Below are 19,044 nucleotides of genomic sequence, written 5' to 3'. Positions count from 1 at the left end.
TTCCCTTTTCCTTACTTCATCACCACCACCCCCTGCTCGCTTGGGGTCATATGCACCAGCCCAGTTCGCCCCGCCCCGCTCCCACGCAGGCGGGGATTGGTCTCGCTGAGCCGGGTGGCGGGAAAGGCTGCGGCTGGGGGCCTGCGGGCCGTTGGCTCCGCGGGGATCCTGAGGACCGGCGGGGAGCGGGTGAGTGTGTGGGAGAGAGGGCTCTAGCGGATGGCGTCCTTTCGGAGCCGCGGGTGCACTCTTGGCAAGTGCGGAGTCCCCTTTCCCGCCGCCAGGTTTAAAGACAGGGGGCGGGGCACGCGCTTTAGGTGCGCACGCGCAATTCTTCGCCCCCGAGTCCGAAGTAGGTGCCGCAGCGTTCCCCGTTTGCTCGAAACGCTCCTTTGTTCTCCCCGCGCCCCTCAGTACAGTTGGTCTTCGCGCAGGGGTGGGGTCGTGATGGGAAGGGGCTTGGAACTCTTGAGGTAGAACCGAAAGGTCCAGGGCATTTTCACTTCGGAACTTCCTTCCCATCCAGTTCAGACCCCAAACAAGCGCAGCTTAGCGATCAGCAGGTCGCTTGACGTGAATCTTGGGATTTTACGGCATGGATTTCTCATTCCCTTCCCTCCTTTCTCTCTGGTATAAGACTTAAGGAGGATACAGTTTTTGCTTGGGTTTGTTAGCTGGACTGCCAGCCACTAGTTAAGCTCCTTCCCTTGAGTCTCAATTCTTTGCCCTTCGAGCTGCTACCAGAGTTACTTTATAAAAAATCAATCTGGTAATTTCAGATTATATTTAAAACTCCTCATTGGCCACCCACAGTTAGGCTTAAATCCTTAGTCGGCATCCATGGCCCTTCACAGTCAGATCCTCTCAGCTTCATTTTCTAAAGTTCCCTAACATTTTTTCTGTATCATGCACTTGACTCTGTCACATGGAAAGGGTGTATGCATTGTGCTGTTTCATGTCTTGGTACCTGTGCCCTGCTGTTCCCTCTACTTGAAGTTCTGGCCATGTCTTTGCCAAATGAACTTCTCTTTCAGGACTGAGCTCACTTGTCCCTCTGAAAAACGTCTGTTTCCAGTCCTCCCCCGACCTTGGCCAAAGTAGTCACTTCTTTCTTTGTGTTCTTGAAGTTTTGTACCTCCCTCTATTATCAGTGTCGCTGATACAACCCAGTAAAAGGTTCCTGAGCTCCTAACAGGTATCATGCACTGTGCTCTGTGACAGGTGGACAGACAGAGATGAATAGGACAGAGTTCCTGACCTTAAGGAACTCAGTCTGTATGGAAAAACTCATGTAAATGAGCCCTCTGCATTTACTGGGTGACAAGTCTGCCCTGGCTTTCTTACTCCTCTCACTTTATACTCTCTTGAACAAGCTTACTTACTGCCACAGTTTCACACACCTTGTATCCTGATGCTTCCAAATCTCCAGCTCCAACTTTTCCTCCCTCTACTTCAGTTCCAGTTTAGAAACTGTTTATTGATCATTTACATTGTGCTGGTCACCATGATTCCTGATCTCAAGGAGTTTATAATTTAGTGCAGTTGTTAGCAGTGGATTGAGTTAGAATCAGCAGGTGAACATTTTCAAAACACTCTGGTCCAAGCCCCACCCATTATAAATTTTGATTTTGGTAACTAGACTGACAATTCAAAGGTGAAAAAGAAATACTTTATGCCCTCAGGGAATATGCCCTCCTCCTAAGGGAGGAAATTTCAAACAATGTTTAAGTATTACAACATGGTCTGTAAATGCCATGATGGAAGTATATTTATGGCACAAAGTAGACACAGGAGAGAGAGGTCTCCTGCATGGAAAAGTCAGGAGGAGGTACCATTTGGGCAGAGCCTTGAAAGATAAAAGGATAGACTTTAGGGCATTCAGGAAGATTGTCTTGAGAGAGTAGCTTAAAAAGTAATCAGGGAGATTATGAAGGACTTTGTACGTAGACATTTGCAGCTGCTGAAACTTTAGTTTTGTATTACAGTAGTGCATGTTGTGGTAAAAAATTCGAATAGTACTAAAGTGAAAGGTAAATATTTCTTTTATTGTAGCTCCCCCCATTCTCCCCAGAGACAGTCACCATGGAGTTTCTTATGTATTCATTGAAAGGTTTTGTTTTGTTTTAAGTTTATTTATTTTGAGAGAGACAGAGTGTGAGGAGGGGAGGGGCAGGGAGAGAGTGAGCCTCCCAAGCAGGCTTCACAGGATCAGCTCAGAGCCTGACACAGGGCTTGAACTCAAGAAACTGGGAAATCATGACCAGAGCTGAAATCAGAATTTGGGTGCTTAACTGACTGAGCCACCCAGGTACTCCATCCATTGAAGGGTTTTAAGCAGGGTGGTTATATGGCCAAGTCTAGTAACCATTTTGTGAATACTTAAGAGAACAAGATGATGCAGGAAAAGAAGTTAGGAAGTGGTTGAGTAATCTAAGCTAGAGATACTCAGGGTCTGAACTAAGGCAGTACCAATGGGGATTTATAGGGGCTGGATAGGAGAGCTTAAGGAAGTAGAATTAGCCCGAGTTAATGACTTGAGGTATCTAAGATGACGCCTAGCTTTCCTATGTGAATGACTGAGTAGATAGTGTCAGTCCCTAAAGAGATCCAAACTAGAAGTAGAGACACATTTGGGGGGAAGAGAACACATTTTGGACATGTTGAATGTGAGGTATCTATGAGGCATAAAGATGGAGAATGCTATTCATTAGTGAAATATGAGATCGGCACCATGAGAGCTCAGTATAGCAAGGGTATAGGTTTGCTGGCTAATGACAGAGATGGTGGTTGAAGCCATGGGAATGGAGGAATTTGCCCAAGGAAGCTGTGTAGTGTAAGACTGGAAGAGAAATGAAGACAAAGGCCTATGAACATCTGTGCTTAAGGAGGAGAGAAGGAGAAGCCAATATGGGGTCAAGGAAAGGTAATTGTTTTATGTTGGATTTTCTCCTCCCTGAGATGGAAGAGCTTTAAGCAACTTACATGGGGATGGGCCAATATAAAGAGAAGACTGGAAACATGAGAAATGAGGAACAACCAGGGTGCCTGCCTGACTCAGTCAATGGAGCATATGACTCTTGATCTTGGGGTTGTAAGTTTGAGTCCCACATTGGGTATAGAGATTATTTAAGAAAAATAAAATCTTAAAAAAAGAGGAACAGTCAATTAAGGGACAGGAAGTGATTGATTAATCACAAATGGAGGGCTTGCTTAAATTAGAAGCAAAGAAGTCTGGGTGGGACTTGAAATATGTACATTTTTAGGCTTGGGCAGAGAAAGTTGAGAGAGTTCTTTCTTGTCTGATGACCTCAGTTGTTCCCTAGAGGAAAGGGGCAGAGACACCAAATGAGGTCCAGGAAGCAGTGCAGTTGAGGGGCTTGAGGATAACAATGAAAGCTAGTAACAGTTGTTCCTTGGGAATGAGAATAGGAAGTGAACTAGGAACACTAAAAAAGATTTGCTGGGCCACGCTGAGGTTGGAGACTACACAGTGGTTATGTACCATTCTGCACGGTTGTTTGGTTTTCTTCAGCAAATCTGAATCATGATTTAAGTTCGAGTCTAGAAAGTAGATGGTTGGATTGATCTGAGGTTGGGATCTTTTGTATGGTGAAAGCAGGGAAAGGAAAAAGATTGACACACCTCACAGAGAGTGATCCAATAGTAGGTTACGGGATACTGCTTGTGCCTCCCCAGTTTGATCATTTGCTTTTCAGCTCAAAAATCTTCAAGGACTGACTTCTGGCTTTTGTTCTAAATCCTTGAATTGGTAGACAAAGACAAGGTTGTCTCATAAAGTCAGTTCCAACCCCTCATTTCTACTGCTTTCCTGTTAGTCTCACCTGCCCAGAGTAGTTCCCTCCCTGCTTTTGCTCTGGCAGTTCTCTGTCTAAATACTCCTCTGCCTCTCAGCTGCCTGAATCCTATGCAACCTTTGAAGGCCTGGGTCTAATCACACTTCCTCTGACAAAAACCTTCTTGACCACTTTAACCTGAAAAGAGCCCTAGTTTTTCAGAAATTTTTTTCAATATCACTTAATTAGAGCTTGTACTGATTTGTCTTTTATGTTGTTTGTTCTATATCGGGTGGGCTTTATTTCTGCAACTAAATTTCTTAAATTGCTTTAGCACCCACACAACATTTGTCTTTTCACCTTGGGGGCTCTACGTAAGCATTTAGTGGTTGACTATAGAATCCAGTAGATGGAGAAGAAGTTAATATTTTGAGAGTCCTTACTTTGTGCTTAGTATTCAGTAAAGTGCCTGGTATCAGTGCTTCTCAAATTATCTTGGTAAAGGACACGGTAGGTTTCTCCCCCCAAGCTGTTACACATCAGTACTTTTCTTTCTTTCTTTTTCCCGCCAGGTTTACTGAGTTACAATTGACCTATAACATACTTTTCTAAAAACACTTTTTTTGCAAAATACTGGGACTGTTTGATTACTAATGATAAACAATTCAAGTAGTACTAGAGTGAAAGATAAATGTTTCTCCTACCCTAGACTCCTCCTCCCCCGTTCTCCCCAGAGACAATCACTATGAAGTTTCTTACATAGCCATTGAAAGGTTTTAAGTAGGGTGGTTATATGGTCAAAATCTGGTAACCATGTTATGAATAGACTTAAGACTGGAAGCAGGGATAGAGGTTAGGAAGCAGTTGAGTACTCTAGAGATAGTCAGGACCTGAACTAAATTGAATTACTAGAAAAATAACATGAAAAAACTACAGAATGTAGACTTTTAAAAATTATCAGATTCAACAAACATTAACTCTCACCTGCCGTAAGACATTCTAAATGTGTACGCTTTGTGTCTGTACTGTATGCAGACTGCTAACAGTTTGTGGACCAACAGTGGTCTGCATGCCATGCTTTGAGTAGAACTGCTTTCCATGCATGATCTGATTCAAACTTCCCCGTTTATTTTCTTACTATACTGACAAGGAAACTGAGGTTTAGGTTAAGCCATATACCCAAGATCACCAATTTGGTACTGGACAGAACTAGAATCCAAATGCCAACAGTCATTCTGTTCATACTAATGATTCTCAAAGCTGGTTCTTAGAGTTGATTTGGGGCAGAGTTTTTGTTTGGTTTTATTTTGTTTTCAAGAAGTGAGTTAATTTTCTAATTTCAATACCAAGTGTATTTAATATTTTATCCTTTGTTTTTATTTGGTTCTTGCATTTTGAGGCCTACAAGTATTAATTTCAGAGGAATATTGCTTTGTCTGAACCACTTGGTACTTGGTTGAGTGACAAAAGTAACTAACATCCCTTTAAATGTCAAGGTCTGCTGGCTGTAAGATGTTTGACAAAGTTCCCAGCTGTCTATGATAAAATGTGAAAGTAAAATAGAGTTAGTTTTTTTCATAAATTCAAGTTTATAAAATTTAATGGACTGTATTTTGTCCTGAGATTTTATTTGTAGTTTTTTTTGAGATGTTTATTTATTTATTTTGAGAGCGACAGAGAGAGTGAGTGTACATGCATGCACACGTTGGGGAGGGGCACAGAAAGAGAGAGAACCCCAAGCAGGCTCATGCTGTTGGCACAGAGGCCAACACGGGGCTTGATCATGACCTTGAGATCATGACCTGAGCCAAAATCAAGAGTGGGACACTTAACCTACCAAGCCACCCATGCGCCCGCTTTGTTGTTTTGTTTGGGGTTCTTTTTTTTTTTTTTTTTTTTTTTTTTTTGGTGTTTAAATAGTGAAAATAGAATATATAGTAATTGTGTGGGAAGTTTTTCTGTAAACAGCTTTATTAAGATATAATTTACATACCATAAAATTCACCCTTTTAAAGTGTACAGTCCACAGAGCTGGACAACCATTACCACTATCTAACATTAGGATATTTTCATCACCCCCAAAAGAAACTCTGTAGGTACCTACTAACAGTACTCCACCTCTCCTCCCTCCCTCCCCCCCGCCCCCCCCCCCCACTCTGGCAACTGCTAATCTACTTTGTGTCTGTATGGATTTGCCTATTCTGTGGACATTTCATATAAATGGAAGCAAACAGTATGCAACCTTTTGTGTTTGGCTTCTTTCACTGAAAATAATGTTTTCAAGTTTCATCCATATTGGAGCATGTATCAGTACTTCATTCCTTTTTTTGTTAAATATTCCATTGTTTTTTTATTCCATTCCATTTTTGTTTGTTCATCGGTTGATGGACATCTTGGGTTTTTTTCCACATTGTGACTATTATAAATAATGCTATAAACATTCGTGTACAAGTTTTTGTGAACACATACTTTTTATTTCTCTCAGATAAATATCTAAGAGTGGAATTGCTGGGTCTTATGATAACTCTGTGTTCAACATTTTGAGGAATTGCCTATTTTCCACAGCAGCTGAAATATTTATAAACAGCAGTATATGAGGGGTGTGTGTGTTCCTAAGTATCCTTAAGTTACAAAATTTAAAGTTGGCAACCTTATGTTAGTCTCCCTAAATTAAAAAAATAAAAAATTAAAGATCTATCTATGAAATCCAGAACTTTGGAGGCCATTGCTTTCACAAAGCAAACCAAAAAATCCGAAAAATCTATCCAGGAGTTTATTATTGAAAAAAAAAGAGAATTTCCCTCTTTTCCATTGATCCTTTGGCAAGCCAGGATGGTGCTGGTTTTTCTGTTTTGCCTCTGTTATGAGTGAAAGAGGCAGCATGGGGGAAGTTGTTTCCAAAACAGAAAATTCAGGAAGTGTAATAAAGTGCTCTGATTAGAACAGAGAAATTACAGACTTGTGTTTATCTGTTTGTCCCATGACTGGAAATAGTGTGTATGGCTTCTCCTTTTCCCTCTTTGCAGGAGGAAAGGATTTAGTGGAGCTAACTATCGTGAAACCCCACTCTTTTGTCTGTGCGTCAGGATTAACCTTTCATGTTCACAGCAACACAAGAGTTTGGGCTGCTTCAAAACTCATTTACTGTGCAAAATAAAAAAATAATAATAATAAAATAAAACACAAAGAGGGAGGGCTGCTGAAAGAGACCAGAGGAGACTTTGGGAGAAGACACGAGGTTCCTGCATCTCTGTGGGTGGAAACAGTGAATGGACAATAACTCTCAGTCAGCCAGCCCAGCTGCCCCCATTCCTTCTGAAGAACTGTTAGAAGGAGACCTTTGGGCTAGGAGAGTGGGAATGGGAGGGAAAACCTGTGAGCACAGCAATGGCTACCTTTGCTGTTTTTATTGAAAAGTACCATTTTGCTACAAGAATTGAAAACAATGAATACCTTTATTTATTTATATTAAAAAATTTTTTAATGTTTAATTTTGAGAGAGAGAGAGAGCAAGAACATGAGCGGGGTAAGGGCAGAGAGAGAGAGGGGTACAAAGAATCTGAAGCAGGCTCTGTGCTGACAGCAGAGCCTGATGTGGGGCTCATACTGACAAACTGTGAGATCATGACCTGAGCCAAAGTCGGCCGCTTAACTGACTGAGCCACCCAGTCACCCCAGGATACCTTTATTTATTTTTCAGTTTCTTTGATTGAGAGAGAGTGCACGTGCCAGTGGGGGAGGGGAAGAGAGAGAGGAGAGAGAGAATCCCAAGCAGGCTCTGCACTGTCCGCACAGAGCTTGGTGCAGGGCTCAATCTCATGAACCTCAAGATCATGACCTGAGTCAAAATCAAAAGTCCAACGCTTAACCCGACTGAGCCACCCAGGCGCCCTGAATATCTTTATTTATTTACTTTTTTAACATTTGCTTATTTTTGAGAGAGACAAAGTGCAAGTAGGGGAGGGGCAGAGAGAGAGGGAGACACAGAATCTGAAGCAGGCTCCAGGCTCCAAGCTGTCAGCACAGAACCCGGACGCAGGGCAAGCTGTCAGCATAGAGCCCGATGTGGGGCTCGAACCCACGAAATGTGAGATCATGGCCGGAGCCGAAGCCAGATGCTTAATTGACTGAGCCACCCAGATACCTCCAGAGCATTCACATTTTTATGTGGTTATTACTGTGAACGTTCTACTTTATGTGCCTTTTTTAAAATGTAAGCCTTTGAATTTTTATTTATTTTAAACACCTGTTTTTAAAATGTTTGTTCATTTTTTAATCCTTTTTTTAAATGTTTGTTCATTTTTGAGAGTGAGAGAGCATGTGCATGCATGCACGTGCCTGAACAGGGGAAGGGCAGAGAGAGGGGGCCAGAGGATCTGAAGCAAGCTCTGGGTTGACAGCAGAGAGCCAGATGCAGGGCTCTAATTCACAAACCAAGAGATCATGACCTGGGACACCTGTGTGGCTCAGTCAGTTGAATGTCTGACTTCGGCTCACATCATGATCTCACAGTTCATGGGTTCGAGCCCGCATCAGGCTCTATGCTGACAGCTCAGAGCCTGGAGTCTGCTTCAGATTCTGTGTCTCCATCTCTCTCTGCCCTTTTCCTGCTTTCACTCTGTCTCTCTCTCCCTCAAAAGTAAATAAACATTAAAAAAAAATTTTTTTTTAAATAAAAGAGAGAGAACATGACCTGAGCTGAAGTCAGAAGCTTAAATGCCTGAGCCATCCAGGTGCCCCTAAGCTTTTGAATTTTAGTGTGCAGTGTTTTTTTGTTTTTGTTTTTGCTTTTGATATTTATCCATTTTAAGAGAGAGAGAGCAGGGGAGGGGCAGAGAGAGGAAGAGAGAGAAAGAATCCCAAGCAGGGCCCAAACCCAAGACCATGACTTGAGCCAAAACCAAGAGCCGGATATTCAACCAACTGAGGCACCCAGGCGCCCTGCAGTTAGTTTTTATATGATATATTGTTTATTAACATTCCAGAGTTTTCCTAACTGTTCCCAGACTTGGGATATCTGACTTGTTTCCAAGGCTTTGCCATTAAAGATAACTCATCTATAAATATCTTACTGAAGTGTATATTCTCTATTCTCTCTGAGACCTGAGACTGTTTCTTTACCTGTGAAATGGAAATGATTGTATTTATCACTTAGGTCTGTTGTGAGGTTCAAAGTGAAGTTAAAGCTATGAAAACATTTTATAAACTAGAATGTATTAGGAAGAGTTATTGTTTTTGGTTTTGTATCAGTGATTACTTCTCTTTTTTGAATTGTTTTGTTGGGTTGTAATCTCCAAAATGAGCTCATTGGTTCAAAGGTTATAACCCAGGATAATCCATTAATTCAAAATTAATTCTTTCAGAGGCACCTGGATGGCTCAGTCAGTAGAGCATGTGACTCTTGATAAAGACTTGTTTATGTACCTTAAGGGAAAGGACATAGCTGAGATTATATAATAGCTACTTTTTGTATATGTGTGTTAAGCTTTTCCTTTTATGAAACATTGGTGTTAATAGATATTCATGGGGTTTTTAAAAAGTGCTTATTTTTAATGTTCCTATTTTTAATATCCTTACCAGTCAAGATCGCTTCTCCAGCTTGGGGGATATATAATGGTACATGAAATCATAAAGCATGAAAACCACTGATTTTCATTTTAACTTTATATTATCCATCTGAGTTTGCAATGTGTTGTGATGTAACTTAACTGGATTTTCATAATACAATAACCGTATAATGGAAGTGGGGTAGGGATCTGTCAGTTCAGGACCTCTGGGGAGCAGACACTGAGATAGAGTTAGGAGTGCCTGTGATAGATCAAGGGGCTAGGAAAGTTGGGGGCGGTGAGAGTTTCAGCTGAGCCAGTGAGAAACTCAGAAGCAAAGATTGCCTAATAGAGGAATCCTTGTTGGACAGAAATGGCTAGGCCCCAGGACCCCTATGCTTATCATTAGCTGGGGGACTGCCCAGGAAAGATGGGACTGAGGTGGATCCTGGAGGAGCTGTCAGCTAGCTGCATTCTTTGCAGCTGAATGACAAGTTCTGTTCTTTTCTTTTCCTTTCTTTCTTTCGAGAGGGAGAATCTTAAGCAGGCTTCATGGAGCCCCAAAGAGCCTGATGCAGGGTTTGATGTCATGAGTGTGAGATCATGACCTGAGCCGAAATCAAGAGCTGGACGCTTAACCAACTGAGCCACCCAGGCGCCCCCATAAGCTCTTTCTTGAAGAAAAATCTCTGAACGGGCACCTCTGTGGCTGCCACAGCATCCTTTCTGTGACTGACTGACTTGGTGAAGAATAGGAAGGAGGCAGTGAAGCTAGGACTCTGATCCCACCTCTGACCATTGTACTGTTCTTTGTGTTTGTTTCTACTGAATGATTCTCCTATGAAAGAATTGAGTGCATTCAGCAATGCATAGGACAACATTTAGTAGAGGAGAATAAGACAATCAGATTGTAAGTGGTCTAGGAGAGGAAGATGAGACCAGACTGAGTAGCTTCTAGTTAAATGAATGAAAAGAGTGAACTGTAAGTTTTCTGTCCCTGGCTGATTTTTTTAATAGTGTGTTCCACAGCTGAAACACCTGTGAGAGCTGTTATTCCAGTTCTTTTTTTTTTTAAATGTTTATTTATTTTTGACAGAGAGACAGAGCATGAGTGGGGGAGGGGCAGAGAGAGAGGGAGACAGAATCTGAAGCAGGTTCCAGGCTCTGAGCTGTCAGCACAGAGCCCGACGCAGGGCTCAAACCCACAGACCGCAAGATCATGACCTGAGCCGAAGTGGGACGCTCAACCGACTGAGCCACCTAGGCGCCCCTGTTATTCCAGTTCTAATGAATAGGCCCAAGCTTGCCAGCTTGCTTCATAACCTGAAAGCTTTATAATAGGTCTTCTGACCCATTTCTTCTGCTTTGCCTGTGTCTTTCTGGTTTTGTCAAAACTGCAGGGGATTAGAACCTGAGGTCCTGCGTCTCTTACATAACATCTTCCCTTCTCATGTCTGCAAGGGCTGCTCCTTTGCTATCTCCTTTCCCCTCCCCTATCTTAGTTTGGTTGCCAGGTAATAGGTAGTCAGGTAACAGGTAGCTCTTACTACCTCTGTTAATTTTGCCTTTCAGGTAAAGTGGTGATGTGTTGAAAGCAGATGTTTGAGTACTCTGCTGGGCCAATTTTACATATACTGAATCTTTATATAGAATTGATCTACAGTGGAGGAGGCAAGATACAGGGGAAGGAGAGATGGGACTGTATGAGGTTATCTTTCTTATTAGAGCCTCGCAGACATGGCTTTGTCTCTCGTTAGAAGACTTTATCATTTCACACCTTTTAGTGCCAGAGTGGGATGTTGTGTCTTATTTTGAGGAGGATGTGCTAGTTCAGCATCTTTATGGACCGTTCTGTTGTCAGCTTCCTAGGCTGCCACTTGGAGAGAGCAGACAGGGAAGCCCTTCAGTCTGGGTGTGTGTGCGTGTGTGCACATAGGTAAGCACACCAGTGATCTGTCTGGAAAAGCTGGAAGGGGCTCCTGGGTGGCTCAGTCAGTTAAGCATTGGACTCTTGATTTCAGCTCAGGTCTTGATCTAAGAGTTGCGAGTTAAAGCCCCACATTGGGCTCCACACTGTGGAGCCTACTTAAAAAAAAAGAAAGAAAAAGAAAAAGCTGGATGTAGCTAAGGAGATAATCAGAGATCTCACACACTATACCTACCACACTGAACCCCAGGTCTCAGGGTCTACAGGTCCTATGAGAAAGGGCATTGAAGAGAAGTCTCCCTTCAGACTTTATAGTTGGTCATTCAGTGAATGTTTTACAGGCTCACTCTTGCTGGGCTGAGCATTCAGAAAGTAGATTAGCACTAGGAGGGGGTAGAGGATAGCAGGTAGCCTGGAGAAGTAGACCAGTTACATAAATGCAAGGAGATAACATCAAGCATTAAACCTCAGTATCTTGGATACTATCCATTTCCTCTGGGGGAACGGGTGGAGTCAGGCTGGAGGTAGGTATGGAACAGGGAAAGGTCTTTTTAGGGGAAGCTACCAAGGGCTGAGAGCAGTGTAGCTGAATGTGGAGGGGACAGGATTGACAGATATTCCCGATTTTCCACAGGAACGGGTTAGTAAATGCAATGTGTTTGTGTGTGTCTGTGTTATCAATGTCAGGTTCTGAAACATCCAAGATTCTGAATCTCTGCCTACTTGATTATCCGATGAGGGTGTAAGGATTTTAATCAAAAGAGACGTGCTTTAGAAAAGGAAGATGATTCTTCTCTAGAGAAAGATGGGGAGTTTAATCAGTTTAATTCTTTTCCTCACCCATTCTGTTAGACACTAGCTTCTACTAAGATTCCCAAAATTTAAGAGTAACATTGGGGAGGAGAGTGAAGGAGCTTTCTCCATGCATCTCCAGTGCCTCAGATGCCTCAGGCCTCCTAGAAGTGTTAGAGCCCACGTAGCATCACTGTATGGTCAAAGTTGGGTTTTTGAGCCCTTGTACATAGAGCTGTAACAGGGTGTGTGGAAGGGCTATAGGAGGTGGAGGGAGCTGTAAAGGAGAGGGAAGCTCATTCCCCCCCTCCTCTAAAAGGCTACAGAGCTCTCTGAGGGTGAAAGTCTCACAATTGATGCCTTTCTCTAACCAACCTTTCTATGCATTATCTTGACTCTGAAACAGACCGTTTTCATAGTTTCAGTTCTAAGTTATTAGAGTATGGGGCAGGTACTTAATTCTTAGACTTGGAGCCTCCTTGTTTTTTTGTTTTCTTTTTGTTTTTTCAATGTTTATATATTTTTGAGAGAGAACATGCACGAGTGGGAGAAGGGGCAGAAAGAGGGGGTTTCTGAAGGGGTCTCTGCACTAATAGCAGAGAGCTCGATATTGGGCCTCAAACTCAGGAACTGGAGATCATGACCTGAGCTGAAGTCAGAACTTAACTGACTGAGCCCCCCAGGTGCTCCACCTCCTTGGTTTTGGTTAGGTAGAAGCCTTAATTTAAGCTTTTCCTGGAACTAGGATTAGCACTTTTGGTTCTGACAAAAGCGAAGCATGTGAGGACCTTGTTCAGAATACTCAGAGCATTAGGGTCCTGTTCTGTTCCCCTCTCCCTTTCATGGAGAGAACGCTACATTTGTTTTCTTTCCCTGTCTCTGCAGGCCTCATCATTTCTGTGTCCTGCTTCTACATATCTTATATCTCTCGTGGCCGGTCCACTGGTGTGTGGACTTGTACATGATGAATTGTGAACTTCTAGCCACATGTAGTGCCCTTGGGTACTTAGAGGGAGACACTTACCACAAAGAACCAGATTGCTTAGGTGAGTACCTTTTGGAGAAAACAGGTACAAAACTTGCTTGAATCGAGGAGATCTGTAGAATTTCTCAAGTCCTGGGTATGAATAGCACATGGGCCAAGGTGGAGCTTCTTCCAGGGTTTCCTGTAAGTGTTTATTCTGTCCCTAAAGAGAGTGTAAAGGATTTGATCCGCTACTTGAGGCATGAGGATGACACTCGCGATGTGCGGCAACAGTTGGGGGCAGCCCAGATCCTGCAGAGTGACCTTCTACCCATCCTTACCCAACACCGCCAGGACAAGCCTCTCTTCGATGCTGTTATCAGGTTGGTTCTCCAGCGTTTTAACTTTTACCATGCACCAGCCCTTGGTGTTTGAGCTGATAGGTTTTGGTGGGGTTTGTTTTGTTTTGTTTTTGCTTTTTTTTTTTTTCTAGTAAGTTTTTTGGTTTTTTTTCCCTTTAATTTTAATTTGTTTTAAAATTTACATCCAAATTAGTTAGCATATAGTGCGACAATGATTTCAGGAGTAGATTCCTTAGTGCCCCTTACCCATTTAGCCCATTCCCCCCTCCCACAACCCCTCCAGTAACCCTCAGTTTGTTCTCCATATTTATGAGTCTCTTATGTTGTGTCCCCCTCCCTGTTTTTATATTATTTTTGTTTCCCTTCCCTTACGTTCATCTGTTTTGTCTCTTAAAGTCCTCATATGACCTCAGTCATATGATATTTGTCTTTCTCTGACTAATTTCACTTAGCATAATACCCTCCAGTTCCATCCACGTAGTTGCAAATGGCAAGATTTCATTCTTCTTGATTGCCAAGTAATACGCCATTGTGTGTATATATACGTATATATGGAGTGTATATATATATATATATATATATATACACACTCCATTGTAGTAATACTCCATTGTATACATATATGTATATATGTACGTATGTATATATACATATGTATATACACACATACATATATACATACATATATATATATATATATATATATATATATATATATATAATACTCCATCTTCTTTAAATATTCATCCATCGATGGACATTTGGCCTCTTTCCGTACTTTGGCTATTGTTGATAGTGCTGCTATAAACATGGGGGTGCATGTGTCCCTTCGAAACTGCACACCTGTATCCCTTGGATAAATACCTAATAGTGCAATTGCTGGGTCATAGGATAGTTCTATTTTTAGTTTTTTGAGGAACCTCCATACTGTTTCCCAGAGTGGCTGCACCAGCTTGCATTCCCACCAACTATGCAAAAGAGATCTCTTTCTCCGCATCCTCGCCAACATCTGTTGTTGCCTGAGTTGTTAATGTTAGCCATTCTGACAGGTGTAAGGTGGTATCTCATTGTGGTTTTGATTTGTATTTCCCTGATGATGAGTGATGTTGAGCATTTTTTCATGTGTTGGTTGGCCATCTGGATGTCTTCTTTGGAGAAGTGTCTATTCATGTCTTTTGCCCATTTCTTCACTGGATTATTTGTTTTTGGGTGTTGAGTTTGATAAGTTGTTTATAGATTTTGGATACTAACCCTTTATCTGATATGTCATTTGCAAATATCTTTGCTTTTGTTTTTTAATTTTTTTAATATATATATATATTTTTATGTTTATTTGTTTTCAAAAGAGAAGGAGAGAGCATGTGAGCAGTGGAGGGGCAGAGAGAGGGGAACAGAGGATCTGAAGTGGGCTCTGTGCTGACAGCAGACAACCCAATGTGGGGTTCAAACTCACGAATCACAAGATCATGACCTGAGCCCAAGTTGGACGTTTAACTGACTGAGCCACCCAGGCGCCCCGTTTTTAAAATTTTTTTAGCATTTATTCATTTTTGAGAGACAGAGACAGAATGTGAGTGGGGAAGGGGCAGAGACAGAGGGAGACACAGAATCTGAAGCAAGCTCTGCACTGTCAGAACAGAGCCTGATGTGGGGCTCGAACTCATGGACCGCAAGATCATGACCTGAGCTGAAGTCATACACTTAACTGACTGAGCCACCCAGGCACTCCATGAACTGGTAGATTTTGGTGTTTGACTCTGGCAGGGAAATGTAAGAACATCTCCCTCTTTCATTGTTTCCCCAGGCTGATGGTGAACTTGACACAACCAGCTTTGCTCTGTTTTGGCAGTGTGCCCAAAGAACCTAGCTTTCGTCACCATTTTCTGCAGGTGCTAGCCTACTTGCAGGCCTACAAAGAGGTGAGGTTTTCCTTCAGAGTCCCTGGGGCAGAAGTTGGGGGCAGTAGGGAAGGAGAAGGTGGGTGCCACTTAAGGTCCATTCCCCTATCTTACAGGCCTTTGCCAGTGAGAAGGCTTTTGGAGTCCTCAGTGAAACTTTGTATGAGCTGCTACAGCTGGTGAGTGGGTCTCCACCTTCCAGGATCCCAGGGGACCATCAGTGTCTTGCTCCTCCTCTGGGCAGGGTGCCAGGCTGGGCATTGTCAGGACAGCACAGTTTGGAGATATGGCCTCAGTCCTTGCAGATGTATAGTCCCATCCATTGTCTCTTGCTGCCTCCGGAGTGCTTGAACTCTTTCCTTCCTTCTTTTTTTTTTTTTCTTTTTTTAAAATGTTTATTTTTGAGAGAGAGAGAGAGAGAGAGAGAGAGAGAGAGAGAGAGACAGAGTGCAAGCAGGGGAGGGGCAGAAAGAGAGGGACACGTAGAATCTGAAGCAGGCTCCAGGCTCTGAGCTGTCAGCACAGAACCCCATGCTGGGCTCGAGGTCATGAACCGCAAGATCATGAATTGAGCCAAAGTCAGACACTTAACCAACTGAGCCACCCAGGTGCCCCTCTTTTCTTCCTTCTTAATCCTGGTTCTCTTCTCGGCCTACGTCCCCCAGCCTGGGTAGATGCCACCTGCCTTCCACAGGGAGTGTCTTCCTCTAACTGTCCTTCTGACTAGGGCTGGGAGGAACGACAAGAGGAAGACAACTTGCTGATTGAACGGATCCTGCTCCTGGTCAGAAATATTCTCCATGTTCCAGCCGACCTTGATCAGGAAAAGGTGAGAGGTTGTCTGCTTTCTTATGCTTGGTTAGGATGAGGTGCCCGTTTTTGCTTTTCTGCCCTCTGACAGGTCAGGGGGAACCTTGCTCAAGAGATGAGTTGGAGAACCTCAAGGCAGGGCAGTGAAACTGAATGACTGCTCTTCTTCCCCTTATCACACTCACTGCTCAGAGGATCGATGATGACGCCAGTGTCCATGACCAGCTTCTCTGGGCAATTCACCTCAGTGGCCTGGATGACCTGCTTCTCTTTCTGGCCAGCTCACCTGCTGAGCAACAGTGGAGCCTGCATGTGCTAGAGATTGTCTCCCTTATGTTTCGTGACCAGGTGAGTACCTGGCCTATTTCCCCAGTCCCTTCACCCATGTACTTTTCTGCTATATAGCCAGAATTACTCTTGTAATAATGGCCGAATTATCTGGTGGCAGGTGGGGAACAGAGTAGCTATGTCTTGAATATGGGGTACCTTCAACAGTCCTATTTAATTCACCTTTTCTGTCTTCACTAGGACTGAACCTACAATAAGGAATGACAGTCCTTCTGACTCTTCCCTCCTTATTCCAAATCTAGAACCCTGAGCAGCTGGCAGGAGTAGGACAGGGGCGCTTAGCTAAGGAGCGGAGCACAGATGTGGCAGAACTGGAGGTATTACGCCAGAGGGAAATGGCAGAAAAGAAGACTCGAGCCCTTCAGCGAAGCAACAGGTGAGTGGCAGGGATCTGCCCTACCCATGTTCCCATCCCATCAGTATGGAATGCTAAGGCCAAAGGCTAAGATAGTGGTGACCAGATAACACTTTGCAATTACAGCAGGCTCTGATGTGCTGATGAAAGAGAATAGGGATAAAGCTTCCAGAGAATTTGAGGAATCACCCTGGACTTTTTTTTTTTTTTTTTTTACTGCAGACATTCTCGATTTGGGGGCTCCTACATTGTCCAGGGGTTGAAATCCATTGGGGAGAGGGACCTCATCTTTCATAAAGGTCTCCACAATGTGAGTATGCTCCCATCTTGGGTGAGAACATTGTGGAGTTAAAGGTACCTAAGAAAGGTAAGCAAGTGGGGCAGCTGGCTGGCTCAGTCAGTGGAGCATGTGACTCTTCATTTCAGGGTTGTGAGTTCAAGCCCCATGTTGGGTGTAGGGATTACTTAAAATCATAAAAGGAAAAAAAAGAGAGAAAGGTAAATAAGCCTCTCTGGAAATAAAGCATCTCTGTTCCTGGGCTTAGAAAGTTGGAGACCGTAGGAGGGGCCCCTGGGTGGCTCAGTGAGTTGAGTGTCCAACTCTTGATTTTGGCTCAGGTCGTGATCTCATGGTTCGTTGGTTTGAGACCTATGTGAGGCTCAGTGCTCACAGTGCCAAGCCAGCTTGGGATCCTCTCCCTCTCTCTCCACCCTTCCCCTGCTCGTGCTCTCTCTCTCTCCCTCTCTCAAAAATAAATAAATAAACTTAAAAGAAAAGAATACTCATTTGTTTTTTTTTTTAATGTTTATTTTTATTTATTTTTTTTTTAATTTTTTTTTAACGTTTATTTATTTTTGAGACAGAGAGAGAGACAGAGCATGAACGGGGGAGGAGCAGAGAGAGAGGGAGACACAGAATCGGAAGCAGGCTCCAGGCGCCGAGCCATCAGCCCAGAGCCTGACGCGGGGCTCGAACTCACGGACTGCGAGATCGCAAGATCGTGACCTGAGCTGAAGTCGGACACTTAACCGACTGAGCCACCCAGGCGCCCCTTTTTAATGTTTATTTTTGAGAGACTGTGAGCAAGGGAGGGGAAGAGAGAGAGGGAGACACAATCTGAAGCAGGCTCCAGGCTGTCAGCACAGAGCCTGAGCGGGGCTCGTACCCACCAACTGTGAGATCATGACCTGAGCCGAAGTCAGACGCTTAACCAACTGAGCCACCCAGGAGGCCCAAAAGAATACTCTTTAAAAAAGAAAGAAAGATGGGGCGCCTGGGTGGCTCGGTTGGTTAAGCGTCCGACTTCGGCCCAGGTCATGATCTCGCGGTCTGTGAGTTCGAGCCCTGCGTCGGGCTGTGTGCTGACAGCTCAGAGCCTGGAGCCTGTTTCGGATTCTCTGTCTCCCTCTTTCTCTGCCCCTCCCCTGTTCATGCTCTGTCTCTCTCTGTCTCAAAAATAAATAAATGTTAAAAAAAAAAAATTAAAAAAAAAAAAAAAAAAAGAAAGTAAGTTGGAGACTGTAGGAGAAATAGAGCCTCTGGCATTATTGTCTTTACCTGTATCTTCATTTAGTACCAGAGGGAGAGAACCTTCTAAGAGTTTCTTCTGAGAAAATGGTTGCACTAGGGATGTGGAAAGAGCTGCAAGGGGAGGGTGGTAATGAGGAGTAATTCTGATCCCCCAACGTACACCCCCAGCTCCAAAACTACAGTTCAGATTTGGGAAAGCAGCCCCGAAGGGTGCCTAAACGTCGGCAGGCTGCCCAGGAGCTGTCCATTCAACGCCGCTCCGCCCTCAATGTGAGACTCTTCCTCAGAGACTTCTGCTCTGAGTTTCTGGAGAACTGTTACAACCGGCTCATGGGCTCAGTGAAGGTGAGAACCTAGGGAGGATGGGATAGGGAGGTGATGGGACCAGTGGTGGGTAAGAAGGGCAGCTGGGGAGGAGCCTGAAGGAGGCTGACCCCAGAGTGTGGATTAGAAGTTGGGCAAGGTATAGGGCACCCATGAGAGATGGTGAGGACGTTAGGAAGGAGTGGGACAATTGGGACAGTTTTAAAAAGGCTTAGAGAAATTGCCCCAGAGGAAGGGGAAAGGAATGTGGAGAGACCTGGGGAGAACAAGAGAGGGTGGAAATTCTGGTCCTAGAATGTGGTTATAATGGTGTCTAGGGTTTATCCCATCATCATAGGACAAGGAGAAAGTTGGAAGCCCTGGGGTCACAGGGTGGTCTTTTTCTCCCCGACA

General features: G+C 43.7%; 1 protein-coding gene across 4 annotated transcripts in view; it reads left to right on the top strand.

The window, feature by feature from the left end:
- The first annotated feature begins 119 nt into the window (after nucleotides 1-119).
- The window catches only part of TIMELESS (timeless circadian regulator), a 30,133-nt gene continuing 11,208 nt past the window's right edge, over nucleotides 120-19,044 (top strand). For all 4 annotated transcript variants that reach the window (XR_006219995.1, XR_006219994.1, XM_042992546.1 and 1 more), the window contains exons 1-10: nucleotides 120-189; nucleotides 12,945-13,105; nucleotides 13,253-13,406; nucleotides 15,190-15,304; nucleotides 15,400-15,462; nucleotides 16,011-16,112; nucleotides 16,286-16,441; nucleotides 16,684-16,817; nucleotides 17,019-17,106; nucleotides 18,496-18,672. Coding sequence is in view for 2 of the 4 variants with exons in the window: in XM_042992546.1 (XP_042848480.1) it covers nucleotides 13,021-13,105; nucleotides 13,253-13,406; nucleotides 15,190-15,304; nucleotides 15,400-15,462; nucleotides 16,011-16,112; nucleotides 16,286-16,441; nucleotides 16,684-16,817; nucleotides 17,019-17,106; nucleotides 18,496-18,672 (1,074 nt within the window). In the remaining 2 variants the exon portion in view is untranslated. The remainder of the gene's footprint in view (nucleotides 190-12,944; nucleotides 13,106-13,252; nucleotides 13,407-15,189; nucleotides 15,305-15,399; nucleotides 15,463-16,010; nucleotides 16,113-16,285; nucleotides 16,442-16,683; nucleotides 16,818-17,018; nucleotides 17,107-18,495; nucleotides 18,673-19,044) is intronic.

Source organism: Panthera tigris, chromosome B4 (assembly GCF_018350195.1).
Source record: "Panthera tigris isolate Pti1 chromosome B4, P.tigris_Pti1_mat1.1, whole genome shotgun sequence".
NCBI lineage: Eukaryota > Metazoa > Chordata > Mammalia > Carnivora > Felidae > Panthera > Panthera tigris.
This window is presented reverse-complemented; position numbering and strand designations above follow the sequence as displayed.